Below are 14,357 nucleotides of genomic sequence, written 5' to 3'. Positions count from 1 at the left end.
TGAGAGCCAGGTCTGCCTATGTCGACCTTACTCAATAGCAAGGCTATGCTCACTGACTCTGTACATAGTCAAAGCTTTCCTTCATATTGGTTCTGTCACAGTGGTCAGGTATTCTGCCACTGTGTACTCTCTGTTTAGGGCCAAATAGCATTCTAGTTTGCTCTATTTTTTGTTGATTCTTTCCAATGTGTCAAGTAATGATATTTTTATTTTCTTATGATTTGGTTGAGTCTCTCTCTCTCTCTGAACATCACACCAAAAAAAAAGTCCCAGTCCCCACATCATACAAACATCTGACACAAGCTCCAAGCACCCTTCATAATCCCTCAAGCTGTGCTACACTCTACTTATTACATCACATCCCTTTCCACTTCCCTCTACAGTATCTTTACCATCTAACCTGAAATATTGGGGCAGAAAAGATCTGTATCTGTAAAAAACTATCCAATATACAGAAATCCAACATACAGAAATCCAACAGGCTACTGAGTTGTTTTATTTAAAGGGATGATTCACATTCAGAGAAAGATAATATATATACTGTATATACAGTACCAGTCAAAAGCTTGGACACACCTACTACTCATTCCAGGGTTTTTCTTTATTTTTACTATTTTCTACATTGTAGAATAGTGAAGACGTAAAAACTATGAAATAACACACGTGGAATCATGTAGTAACCAACCAAAAAAAGTATTAAACAAATCAAAATATATTTTATATTTGAGATTCTTCAAAGTATCTCTCAACCAGCTTCATTAGGTAATCACCTGGAATTCATTTCAATTAACAGGTGTGCCTTGTTAAAAGTTAAGTTGTGGAATTTCTTCTTAATGCGTTTGAGCCAATCAGTTTTGTGACAAGGTAGGAGTGGTATACAGAAGATAGCCCTATTTGGTAAAATACCAAGTCCATATTATGGCAAGAACAGCTCAAATAAGTAAAAAGAAACGACAGGCAATCATTACTTTAAAACATGAACGTCAGTCAATATGGGAAATTTCAAGAACTTTGAAAGTTTCTTCAAGTGCAGTCACAAAAACCATCAAGCGCTATAATGAAACTGGCTCTCGTGAGGACCGCCACAGGAAAGGAAGGCCCAGAGTTACCTCTGCTGCAGAGGATAAGTTCATTAGAGTTAACAGCACCTCAGAATGCCACCCAAATAAATGTTCAAGTAACAGACACATCTCAACAACTGTTCAGAGGAGACTGCGTGAATTAGACCTTCATGGTCGAATTGCTGCAAAGAAACCACTACTAAAGGACACTAATAAGAAGAAGAGACTAGCTTGGGCCAAGAAACAAGCAATGGACATTATACCGGTGGAAATATGTCCTTAAGCACGCAGCCAAGACAACAAAGGAGAGGCTTTGGAATATGTCTCTGAATGTCCTTGAGTGGCCCAGCCAGAGCCCAGACTTGAATCCGATCTCTGGAGAGACCTGAAAATAGCTGTGCAGCAACGCTCCCCATCCAACCTGACAGAGCTTGGGAGGATCTGCAGAGAAGAATGGGAGAACTACCCAAATACAGGTGTGCCAAGCTTGTAACGTCATACCCAAGAACACGTGAGGCTGTAATCGTAGCCAAAGGTGCGTCAACAAAGTGCTGAGTAAAGGATATGATACTTATGTAAATGTGATATCAGTTTTTTTTTAAGTTTTTTGTTTAAACATTTGCAAACATTTCTGAAAACCTGTTTTGGCTTTGCCATTATGGGGTATGGGGTATTGTGTGTAGATTGATGAAGAAAAAGTCAAGGGGTCTGAATACTTTCCCGAATGCACTGTGTATATAAAAGAGAGTGAGAGAACGGGGACCTGGAGGAGGGGGATGGGATATGCTGTTGAAGATGTTATGAGTGGTTGGGGGGGTGGAGGGTGAATAAAGAGGGGGGGGCTGAGGAATCCCAGGGGAGTGATGCAGTGAGATGCTTGAAGTCATCTTCTCCTTAGATTGTCATCTCCTTAGATCTTGGGCCGGCCTGTTGCTGGCGATTAGGACCCGGTCTGATCTGACCAGCGTGCTGAAGGTGTGCCGTGACAACACAGCATTGGCTAAATGCTTCTGACGGCCTGCCGCCGAGAGCAAGTAGAGGAGTACTGAACGAGGCCCGGCTCTACTTCACTGGGCAGAATGGATGAAGGGGAATGGGACACCTAGCTCACTAAGTAACTAGAAGATGCCCTCGGTGACTCACTCGAACGCTGATCCAGGAACAGCCAAAATTGAGTTGTTCACACTCATAGCATGGCTCCGTCTGAAAATGGTACCCTATTCCTTATATAGTTTGCCCTATCCCCTATATAGTGCACTACTTTTGAAAGTAAGCCTATCCCAAACCATTCAGAGTTAATGGCTAACGTTAATATTTTGGACTCAATGCCTAAACTTAACCCTAACCTTAATCTGGAGTTAATGGCTAACCTTAACCCTAACCTTAATCTGGAGTCAATGGCTAAACTTAACCTTAAACACTTGTGGCATTGGAGAAATGCTGAATTTGGTCAATCTGATTTTAGTTTTTTTGCACCTTACTTGTGGAATAATCTCCAAAACTCTCTAAAATTGGAGTTGGTGTTTGTTTTATAGGATTGTGTTTCGCTTTCGTGTATTGATGTTTATAGTGTATATTGATGTTTGATATAGGGCTCATCTGTAAAAGAGACCTTGGTCTCAGCACGACTCCCGGTCAAAATAAAGGCTATTATAAAAAAAAAAAGTGCACTAATTCAAAAGTAGTGCATCATATAGGGAATAAGGTGCCATTTGGGACGCAGGAGGGTTGTCACCAATTTGACACCTCTAGATGTACAACAGCAGGGATAGGCGAGTAGATTAATTCACGGGTCGTTTTTTTGGGGAGCCGGAAAATGATTATAATAGTTTGTATACTTCAAACTGACCACAACTAAGCTCAAAAATAGATTGTATTTGAAAATAGAATTTCATACCTTCATTACAATGATACACGATGACGTCTCTTTTTTTCCGTGGGAATACTTGGGAACAGATTTCCTAAATTAATTTTATTTTATGCTTAACTGATTTGAGTCTTTTTATGAACATTGCTAAAATGGCCAAAAGAAATCCCTCGCGGGCCGACCACTGTGCTACAGTATACACTTCCTGGATTTGGAGCCCCTCGCTCCTCTCAGGCTCAGGTGAGAGGACTGTCATCCCTACATCACATCACACATACAGACAGACAGGGCAGGGACGTCATCTCACTGAAACAGAGGGAAGGACAGAGGGAGAGAGGGAAGAACCAACCCACACAAACACACAACATTAAAGAGGTTAAAGAGGTGAGCTGGGAGGTAGGAAGGCTAAGGTAGGAAAAGTATTGGCTCACTCAAGCCAGAGGGGGAGATACCTGGCTACTGTCATAATAATAACAGACTAAAAAGTGACCTGCAAGGCATTTTATCTCCAATTCTATTTGATCAGATTCTTTTTTGTGTTGGCATTACCATATTTCTGAGTAGCGTATCGTATAATGGGATGACATTGAGATCTGACATTGAAATACCAATTTCAAAGCTGCTGCAATTGTATTTCATTTAATCAGTAGGGCCTTTGTAATAATGATTATCCAATAGCACTTTTTTACAAAAGTGGTGCTGGAGAGAAAGGGAGAAAGAGAGAGAGAGAAGGGGGCTGTATCTAACTTCCTGTGTATTCTGTCTGTGTATTAAGGGGTTTGACACCCACTGGCGAGTGCCCCCCTCCCACCCCTCTCTCTCTCTAACTATGGGCCTCTTGTTCATTTGCCACCATTGCAGAGTGGTGTCGTTAATGTGATTTAAAGAGCTGGATCGGCCATCAAGCTCAATCAATAGCCGTTTCATTTCGCGCCATCTCTCAATGCCTTTTAAAGAGGCGCCTGCTCGGCCCGGGCTCACAGACATCTCCTTACCGCTCTCACAGAGGCACCGGAAAGAGGCGCCTGCTCGGCCCGGGCTCACAGACATCTCATTACCGCTCTCACAGGGGCACCGGAAAGAGGCGCCTGCTCGGCCCGGGCTCACAGACATCTCGTTACCGCTCTCACAGGGGCACCGGAAAGAGGCGCCTGCTCGGCCCGGGCTCACAGACATCTCGTTACCGCTCTCACAGGGGCACCGGAAAGAGGCGCCTGCTCGGCCCGGGCTCACAGACATCTCGTTACCGCTCTCACAGGGGCACCGGAAAGAGGCGCCTGCTCGGCCAGGGCTCACAGACATCTCGTTACCGCTCTCACAGAGGCACCGGAAAGAGGCGCCTGCTCGGCCCGGGCTCACAGACATCTCGTTACTGCTCTCACAGGGGCACCGGAAAGAAGCGCAGCTCGCCGCCTCGCTAAGCTACTCATTCAACCTCCCTCCACCCCCAATGCTACGTGCCAGCTGCAGCCCAAGACCAAACATCGAATTGGGAGCAGCTCCCCTCCACTCCCCTCCCCTGGAGCAGGGGGTGAGGAAAACAAGTGTGCCTAGCAGGGCCCGTCTCAATCAATACTAACATGTAGTAATGTTTTATTGGGAAGGGCTTCACATCTTCCTTCCATCAAGATGACAAACTTGGCTGCCTGTTCCACAGCAAACCTCTGATACTGATAGAGATATACAGTATATGTACACACAGAGAGTTTTGTACAAGATTAGGGATAAAATACAAATGCATGTTTACTGGGTGTTAGTGTTGTTGGCATGAAGAACAGAGTATAACACATGTTTATATACGTATATAATTATGCAGAGATGCACTCAGCAGGGAGCTATGAAGAGGCATATTGGCTGGTCTCTCTGGATGTATGCAAAGTGTGTGTACGTGTGTGTGTGTCTGTCTGTCTGCGCATGTGTGTATGTGTTTGTGTGCACTTGCACATATGTTTGCTGTTGAGAGTGTGAGGACTTGTCAGGAAGCAGCACGTCTCTTTGTTTGTATTCATATGCAGTTATGAACTGTGCACGTTGTTGCATGTGAGCGCATGAGAGAGGGAGAGAGACAGTGTGTGTGTGTGTGTGTGTGTCACCAGGTGTGTCTCCAGGTAGAGCTTGAGGCTGTCCATTTCAGCTTTGGGTGGCGTCCAGTTCTCTGTGGTCTCCAGGGCTTCCCTCAGCCAGCAGATAAACTCATCTAGTTTTTTCACAAAGCCCTGAGAGAGAAAGAGAAAGAGCAAGAGAAAGAGAAAGAGCAAGAGAGAGAAAGAGAGAAAGAGCAAGAGAGAGAGAAAGAGCAAGAGAGAGAGAAAGAGCAACAGAGAGAAAGAGAGAAAGAGCAAGAGAGAGAGAAAGAGCAAGAGAAAGTCAACCTACAGCAGCAACTCTGGTGTTATTCTTGTTGTTGTTATGTAATATTTCATCCCTTGAGTTAAAACAACCAACTTTAGGGTGAATTGAGGGTATACACAGTACACACATCAGTTTATACACACAAACAATGGGTTGATGGGGAAGATTTCCCATTAGTAACATTGCCCTTGAACAGCTAGAGGTGCTTAGTCAAAGAGAGGATGAGTGGAGGAGAGGCTCGCTGTGTGGTGTGTGACTACTGCCATCCGCTGGTGAAGAAAGGCATTGACTTCATTGATTACTACCTCAGCTCTGTACATCCAGTGTTCACTCCCTGGTGTACAGTGTATGGATGCAGTAAAGCTTCACTCATTGTTCGGTGTTGGGTAATTCATGGCCCCAGAATTCAACATGATTATATTTCTCTCATTCTCCATGGCAGGCCTCCTGCTCATTATGTGACAGTGATGAAAATCCAAAATATTGATTTAAATGACCTCTTTTCAGATGTGGATAGAGCCCCAGTATGTTTGTTTGCAGGGTCTGAGGCAGGATCTGAGGCAGAGTCTTGGTTTAAAGGCAGAGCTGGTAGGCTGGCACACAGGGTGTAGTATCAGTACCATCCTATTACCAGGGCCTGGATTGCGATACTAGTATAGTGGGCATAACCAGGACCTTGCTCAGTCACTAACAAATACTCTCCCTCCTGCTCAATCTTCCTCTTTACCCCTCTCCCTTTTCCACCATAAAAAATATATTGCATTAATGTCTTGACTGTGTGCAGTAGACTAGTCGTAAGCGGGCCATATTAGCCAGTGAGATATGCACATTACAGACACTGAGACTAGAACACAATTCCCCAGGACAAGGGCATTATGTGCATTTCCTTTTCATCCTCCCTCTCCACCAGTAAAGCTTTCAACCAAGATGAATACACAGCCCCTGGTGACAACAACCAAGATTAATACACAGCCCCTGGTGACAACAACCAAGATTAATACACAGCCCCTGGTGACAACAACCAAGATGAATACACAGCCCCTGGTGACAACAACCAAGATGAATACACAGCCCCTGGTGACAACAACCAAGATGAATACACAGCCCCTGGTGACAACAACCAAGATGAATACACAGACCCTGGTGACAACAACCAAGATGAATACACAGACCCTGGTGACAACAACCAAGATGAATACACAGACCCTGGTCACAACAGCATTAACGGCAGGGCTTAGCTTGTCACAGAATGGGTTTATGGGCCAATGTAATGCGCCAGGCAGGCAGGAGGAAAAGCGTATGAATAACATGAATGAGCAACATCCCTTCTCTTCCCATCCATCCCCTCTAAACTTCTCTCAGGGAAAAAGAGAGAAAGACAGGTGGAGAGTAGAAAAAGGAAGACTGAAAAAAGACAGCCGTATAGAGGGAGTGAGAGAAAGGCAGACTTTAAGGAATGGAAAGCGAAAGAGCAAGAAAGAGTGAGAAAGAGAGAGAGGGATAGAGGGAAGGAAGGCTCTGCTCGTCCGTGGCGTCACACTTGACTAGGCCCCTGAGAAACCCCCAGTAGAACCTTCAGCTGCCAGCTAGCTGTCTGTTGCCATGAGGATGAAGTCATCTCCAGAGGCCTGCATGCTAATGTATTCAATCACCTCTGTGTGTGACACGTATCATCTCAGGTGGCGCGCCTGGCTGCCTCTCTCTCAGCCCCATAGCCTCAGAGCCTGGCTGCCTCTCTCTCAGCCCCATAGCCTCACAGCCTGGCTGCCTCTCTCTCAGCCCCATAGCCTCACAGCCTGGCTGCCTCTCTCTCAGCCCCATAGCCTCACAGCCTAGCCGCCTCTCTCTCAGCCTCATAGCCTCACAGCCTGGCTGCCTCTCTCTCAGCCCCATAGCCTCACAGCCTGGCTGCCTCTCTCTCTCAGCCCCATAGCCTCACAGCCTGGCTGCCTCTCTCTCAGCCCCATAGCCTCACAGCCTGGCTGCCTCTCTCTCAGCCCCATAGCCTCACAGCCTGGCTGCCTCTCTCTCAGCCCCATAGCCTCACAGCCTGGCTGCCTCTCTCTCAGCCCCATAGCCTCACAGCCTGGCTGACTCTCTCTCAGCCCCATAGCCTCACAGCCTAGCTGCCTCTCTCTCAGCCCCATAGCCTCACAGCCTGGCTGCCTCTCTCTCAGCCCCATAGCCTCACAGCCTGGCTGCCTCTCTCTCAGCCCCATAGCCTCACAGCCTGGCTGCCTCTCTCTCAGCCCCATAGCCTCACAGCCTGGCTGCCTCTCTCTCAACCCCATAGCCTCACAGCCTGGCTGCCTCTCTCACAGCCTGGCTGCCTCTCTCTCAGCCCCATAGCCTCACAGCCTAGCTGACTCTCTCATAGCCTCAGGCTCTCTCTCAGTCCCAGCCTCTCTGTTAGACATAGCCCAAGGACAGCAGAGGAGAGAATGTGCTAATCCTCTGATTGTATGGAACCCTTCAAGATGTCTGATTTGTAAATACATTTAATCCTATGGAATCGCCAAAGTGGCAACCTAAACATCTAACAATCAGTAACAACCATTGGAAAGATACATGGCTGGTAGTACATTACAGAACTATAACAGCAAGCATTTCATTTCAATGAATTGTTTTCAATGCATGAAATGTATGCACTGCATATGCAACAAAATGCTGTTCTATTTTATATGTAGGCACTGTAGACGAGCCAAATATGAATTCTCTCACAGTCGTCATTCTCCATTCCTGCCAGGAGGTGGCATTAAAACCGCACTGTGCTATTCAGGCTTTACCAACAGGAGAGAATCCACTGTGTGGCTCACTGACAGACTGTGGAGATAAATAGTCAAAAGACTGAGTCTGCCTCCCAAAATGGCACCATATTCCCTATTTAGTGCACTACTTTTGACCAGGACCCATAATGCTCTGGTCAAATGTAGTGCACCATATAAGGAATATTGTGTCATTTGGGACAAACACAGAGTATTTTCATGGCATAATAGCTACAGTGTAAAACTACAGATAATATTCAATCATATATAGTGGAGAATGTTGATGCTAAAGGATTATACAATACTAGTTATGTCTAGGTAGTATTTATAGGCTGGCTCATAGTAACTCTACTGGCATTGACATTGTCCTGGAGACTGTGGAACAAGTGTCAGACAGACATCCCTGTGATGGCATGGCAGGATACCATGGAGTCACCGAGGCTCATCAGGGCTGAGGTTCTGTCACGATCGTCGTATGGAGGGGACCAAAGCGCAGCGTGGTGTGAATACATTCTTCTTTATTGAATGAAGAACATGAAGAACACTTAAACAAAAAAAACAATAAAGATGACCGTGACCGCTATATAAACACTGTGCTAACATGCAACATAACATAGACAATAACCCACCAAATACCCAAAGAAGATGGCTGCCTAAATATGGTTCCCAATCAGAGACAACAATAAACACCTGCCTCTAATTGAGAACCAATCTAGGCAACCATAGACCTACAAAAACACCTAGATGGAAACAACCCCATAAATCTACAAAACCCCTAGACAGTGCAAAACCCTAGATGAGACAAAACACACATACCACCCTTGTCACACCCTGACCTAACCAAAATATATAAAGAAAACAAAGAATACTCAGGTCAGGGCGTGACAGTACCCCCCCCCCCCCCCCCCACAAAGGTGCGGACTCCGGCCGCAAAAACCTAATCTAAAGGGGAGGGTCCGGGTGGGCCCCTTTCATGGTGGCGGCTCGGGTGCGGGACGTAGACCACACTCTACCATAGTCATTGCCCTCTTCAAGGGCCTCTTCAGAGGGACGACCCTTGCCTCCGACCTAGGGTCTAAGACCCTAATTAAAGGCCCCACTGGACTGAGGGGCAGCTCCGAACAGAGGGGCAGCTACCAACAGAGGGGCAGCTCCGAACAGAGGGGCAGCTCCGAACAGAGGGGCAGCTCCGAACAGAGGGGCAGCTCCTGGCTGGCTGACGGCTCTGGCAGCTCCTGGCTGGCTGACGGCTCTGGCAGCTCCTGGCTGGCTGACGGCTCTGGCAGCTCCTGGCTGGCTGACGGCTCTGGCAGCTCCTGGCTGGCTGACGGCTCTGGCAGGTCCTGGCTGACTGACGGCTCTGGCAGGTCCTGGCTGACTGACGGCTCTGGCAGGTCCTGGCTGACTGACGGCTCTGGCAGGTCCTGGCTGACTGACGGCTCAGGACAGACGGGAGACTCTAGCAGCTCAGGACAGACGGGAGGCTCTAGCAGCTCAGGACAGACGGGAGGCTCTAGCAGCTCAGGACAGACGGGAGGCTCTAGCAGCTCAGGACAGACGGGAGGCTCTAGCAGCTCAGGACAGACAGGAGGCTCTAGCAGCTCAGGACAGACGGGAGGCTCTAGCAGCTCAGGACAGACGGGAGGCTCTGGCAGCGCTGGAGTCATTGCCCTCTTCAAGGGCCTCTTCAGAGCCTGCCCAACCTTACCTGGTTGTATGCTCCCCGTAGCCAGGCCAGTGCGGCGAGGTGGAATAGCCCGCACTGGGCTGTGCTGGCGAACCGGGGACACCATGCGTAAGGCTGGTGCCATGTATGCCGGCCCGAGGAGACGCACTGGAGACCAGATGCATAGAGCCAGCTTCATGGCACCTGGCTCGATGCCCACTCTAGCCCGGCCGATACGAGGAGCTGGAATGTACCGAACCGGGCTATGCACACGCACCGGGTACAGTGCGATCCACCGCATAACACGGTGCATGCCCGGTTCCTCTCTCCGGTAAGCACAGGAAGTTGGCGCAGTTCTCCGACCTGGCTTCGCCACACTCCCTGTGTGCCCCCCCAATACATTTTTGGGGCTGCCTCTCGGGCTCCCAGTTGCGCTGCCGTGCTGCCTCCTCATACCAGCGCCTCTCTGCCTTCGCTGCCTCCAGCTCTGCCTTGGGACAGCGATATTCACCCGGCTGTCCCCATGGTCCCTTGCCGTCTAATATCTCCTTCCAAGTTCAGGAGTCTTGTGTTCGCTGCTGCTGCTGCCCGTTACCACGCTGCTTGGTCCTTGGTTGGTGGGTTATTCTGGCACGATCGTCGTATGGAGGGGACCAAAGCGCAGCGTGGTTAAAATACATTCTTCTTTATTTAATGAAGAACATGAAGAACACTTAAACAACAAAACGAATAAGACGATAAAGACGACCGTGACCGCTATATAAACACTGTGCTAACATGCAACATAACATAGACAATAACCCACCAAATACCCAAAGAGGATGGCTGCCTAAATATTGTTCCCAATCAGAGACAACGATAAACACCTGCCTCTAATTGAGAACCAATCTAGGCAACCATAGACCTACAAAAACACCTAGATGGAAACAACCACAACCACAAATCTACAAAACCCCTAGTCAGTACAAAACCCTAGATGAGACAAAACACATACCACCCTTGTCACACCCTGACCTAACCAAAATATATAAAGAAAACAAAGAATACTCAGGTCAGGGCGTGACAGGTTCACTGACTATGGAGAATATAATATCACTACTTACTGTATGTGTTAAAGAATGGAGTGAGTGTGTCTCTCTCTCTCAAATAATACATTAGCACCCAGCTCCTTCATAGATTTGATTACATGCTCTTCATTATTTACCTAATGGTCTAATTGCATTACAGGTGGATGATAAACATGAACATGAGAGGGATGCAGGAGAAGGTTGCAGTGCATTGGTCAGTAGTTGAGGTTATTCTATGTGAGAGTAGAGAGAAGACCAGGGAGTGATGTGTTTCACTAAGCTTTTAATGTGCTAGCTGGCACTGGTTTTCGCTTTTTAATATTTCTGAATGTACTCTGTAGCTCTCCTGCGTTCTTTTCTTTCTACAATAAGAATTGGATCAGAGCAAACAGGTATGCAGCATGCTGAATGATCCTCAAAAGCAGGTTAGGCCATCTCTGATGTGTAGGTATTCAAAGCTTGTCACAACCTTAATCCTCAGTTTGGCATGCTATGTGACATTGGAGGAAACCTTGTTGTGTACTAATGCCGTATTACCATATGCAATGTTAATCTGTTCATAAATCACTTAATCAATACTGTAGCTGTCAGTATACAGCTGACCTTTGAAGATGTGTTGACATGCAAATGCATATTGACACCATCATTATGAACCAGAATGAATTAGCAACACTGTCTAGTTTGGGAATACATTAACTTTGGAGTCAATCGAGTGCTGGTAAAATGACCGTATAACCACGTAACAGACGGTTATGGATGAATAACGCCATGAAAATAAAAAAAACATCACGTGAAAAACCCGGCAGCGTTGCAGTTCTTGACACAAAACGGTGCACCTGTCACCTACTAGCATACCCTGTTCAAAGGCACTTAAATCTTTAGTCTTGCAAATTCACCCTCTGAATGGCACACATACACAATCCATGTCTCAATTGTCTCAAGGATTAAAAATCCTTCTTTAACCTGTTTCCTCACCTTCTTCAACACTGATTGAAGTGGATTTAACAGGTGACATCAATAAGGGATCCCAGCTTCACCTTGTCAGTCTGTCATGGAAAGAGCAGGTGTTCATAATGTTTTGTACACTCAGACCCCTTCCACATTCTGTTACGTTGCAGCCTTATTCTAAAATGGATTAAATGTAAATATTTTCCTCGTCAATCTACACATAATACCCCATAATGACAAAGCAAAAGTGGTTAGAGCATTGGACTTGTAACCAAAAGGTTGCAAGATCAAATCCCTGAGCTAACATTGGCCGTGGAATGTTCAAAGTTCCGGATATTTTTTTATAACCCAACCCTGATCTGTGCTTCTCCACAACTTTGTCCCTGACCTGTTTGGAGAGCTCCTTGGTCTTCATGGTGCCACTTGCTTAGTGGTGGCCCTTGCTTAGTGGTGGCCCTTGCTTAGTGGTGCCACTTGCTTAGTGGTGTTGCAGTCTCTTGGTCTTTCAGAACAGGTGTATATATACTGAGATCATGTGACAGATCATGTGCCACTTAGATTGCACACAGGTGGACTTTATTTAACTAATTATGTGACTTCTGAAGGTAATTGGTTGCACCAGATCTTATTTAGGAGCTGCATAGCAAAGGGGGTGAATACATATGCCCGCACTACTTTTCAGTTTTACATTTTTTTAAACATTTTTGAAACAAGTAAAAATAAATATTTCACTTCACCAATTGGACTATTTTGTATACGTCCATTACATGAAATCCAAATAAAAATAAATGTAAATTACAGGTTGTAATGTAACAAAATAGGAAAAACACCAAGGGGGATAAATACTTTTGCAAGGCACTGCAACTACGCAAATAAATGAAGAACAAATTCTTATTTACAAAGACGGCCTACCCCGGCCAAACCCGGACGATGCTGGGCCAATTGTGCGCCGCCCTATGGGACTCATGGCCGGATGTAATTCAGCCTGGGACTGTAGTGATGCCACTTGCACTGAGATGCAGAGCCGAAGATCGCTGGGCCACTCGGGAGCCCCTGTATCTGGGGAAGGGTAACAAAAAATGTCTGCAGCATTGAAGGTCCCCAAGAGCACAGTGGTCTCCATCATTCTTAAATGGGAGAATTTTGGAACCACCAAGACTCTTCCCTAGAGGTGGCCACCTGGTCAAACTGAACAATAGGGGGAGAAGGGCCTTGGTCAGGGAGGTGACCAAGAACCCGATGGTCACTGAAAGAGCTCCAGAGTTCCTCTTTGGAGATGGGAGAACCTTACAGAAGGACAACCATCTCTGCAGCACTCCACCAATCAGGCTTTTATGGTAGAATGGCCAAACGAAAGCCACTCCTCAGTAAAAGGCACACGACAGCCCGCTTGGAGTTTTCCAAAAAGCAAGATTCTCTGGTCAGATGAAAGCAATATTGAACTGTTTGGCCTGAATGCCAAGTGTCACATCTGGTTGAAACCAGGCACCGCTCATCACCTGACCAATACCATCCCCTACGGTGAAGCATGGTGGTGACAGCAGCATGCTGTGGGGAAGTTCTTCAGCAGCAGGGACTGGGAGACTAGTCAGGATCGAGGGAAACATGAATGGATCAAAGTACAGAGAGATCCTTGATGAAAACCTGATCCAGAGCTCTCAGAACTTAAGACAGGGTTGGAGGCTCACCTTCCAACAGGACAACTAAGCCCACAGCCAAGACAATGCAGGAGAGGCTTTGGGACAAGTCTCTGAATGTCCTCAAGTGGCCCAGCCAGAGACTTGAACCGGATCGAACATCTCTGGAGAGACCTGAAAATAATTGTGCAGCAACGCTCCCCATCCAACCTGACAGAGTTTGAGAGGATCTGCAGAGAAGAATGGGGTGAACTCCCCAAATGTGCCAAGCTTGTAGCGTCATAGCCAAGAAGTCTCGGGGCTGTATTCGCTGCCAAAGGTGCTTCAACAAAGTACTTAGTAAAGGGCCTGAATACTTATGTAAATGTGATATTTCAATATTTTTATACATTTTCACAAATTTCTAAAATTCAGTTTTTGCTTTGCAATTATAGGGTATTGTGTGTAGATTGATAAGGGAAAAATGTTTTCATCCATTTTAGGATAAGGCTGTAATGCAACAAAATGTGGAAAAAGTCAAGGGGTCTGAATACTTTCCCAATGCACTGTATGTGTATATACTATATATAGTACCAGTCAACAGTTTGGACACACCTACTCCTTCCAGGGTTTTTCTTTATTTGTACTATTTTCTACATTGTAGAATAATAGTGAAGACATCAAAGCTATTGTTCGGTTCTAATTCTCAGAGTAAAACTTGACGGACAGTTCATCCCAGAGGGTCAATACAGCTGCATTCAGACAAAAACATTTCACACAAACACGGATATTTAAACCTTTCTCCTAGGCTGAGTCTCCGCTTACCCATCTGAACAAACGTTGTATCTTTACTGCTAGGCAGTCAGTAATACGGCCATAAACTTTTCTTTCTCCCTTAACGTGACCTGACCTGACCTCAACTCCCTTCGTCACTAATCCATGGCTCTCTCACCTTATCCAATGCCTGCCACATAAGATTGCTTTCCCATGTTCAGCACATTCCAAGCTTAATTGC

At 46.4% G+C, this 14,357-nt stretch overlaps 1 protein-coding gene across 2 annotated transcripts in view; it reads right to left on the bottom strand.

The window, feature by feature from the left end:
* LOC139384056 (A-kinase anchor protein 6-like) overlaps positions 1–14,357 on the bottom strand; it is a 246,674-nt gene that overhangs the window by 140,917 nt on the left and 91,400 nt on the right. For both annotated transcript variants that reach the window (XM_071128691.1, XM_071128692.1), the window contains one exon: positions 5,022–5,144. In XM_071128691.1, coding sequence (XP_070984792.1) covers positions 5,022–5,144 — 123 coding nt within the window. The remainder of the gene's footprint in view (positions 1–5,021; positions 5,145–14,357) is intronic.

This window comes from Oncorhynchus clarkii, chromosome 25 (assembly GCF_045791955.1).
Source record: "Oncorhynchus clarkii lewisi isolate Uvic-CL-2024 chromosome 25, UVic_Ocla_1.0, whole genome shotgun sequence".
NCBI lineage: Eukaryota > Metazoa > Chordata > Actinopteri > Salmoniformes > Salmonidae > Oncorhynchus > Oncorhynchus clarkii.
The sequence above is the reverse complement of the archived record's forward strand: the minus strand, read 5'-3'. Positions and strand labels throughout refer to the sequence as shown.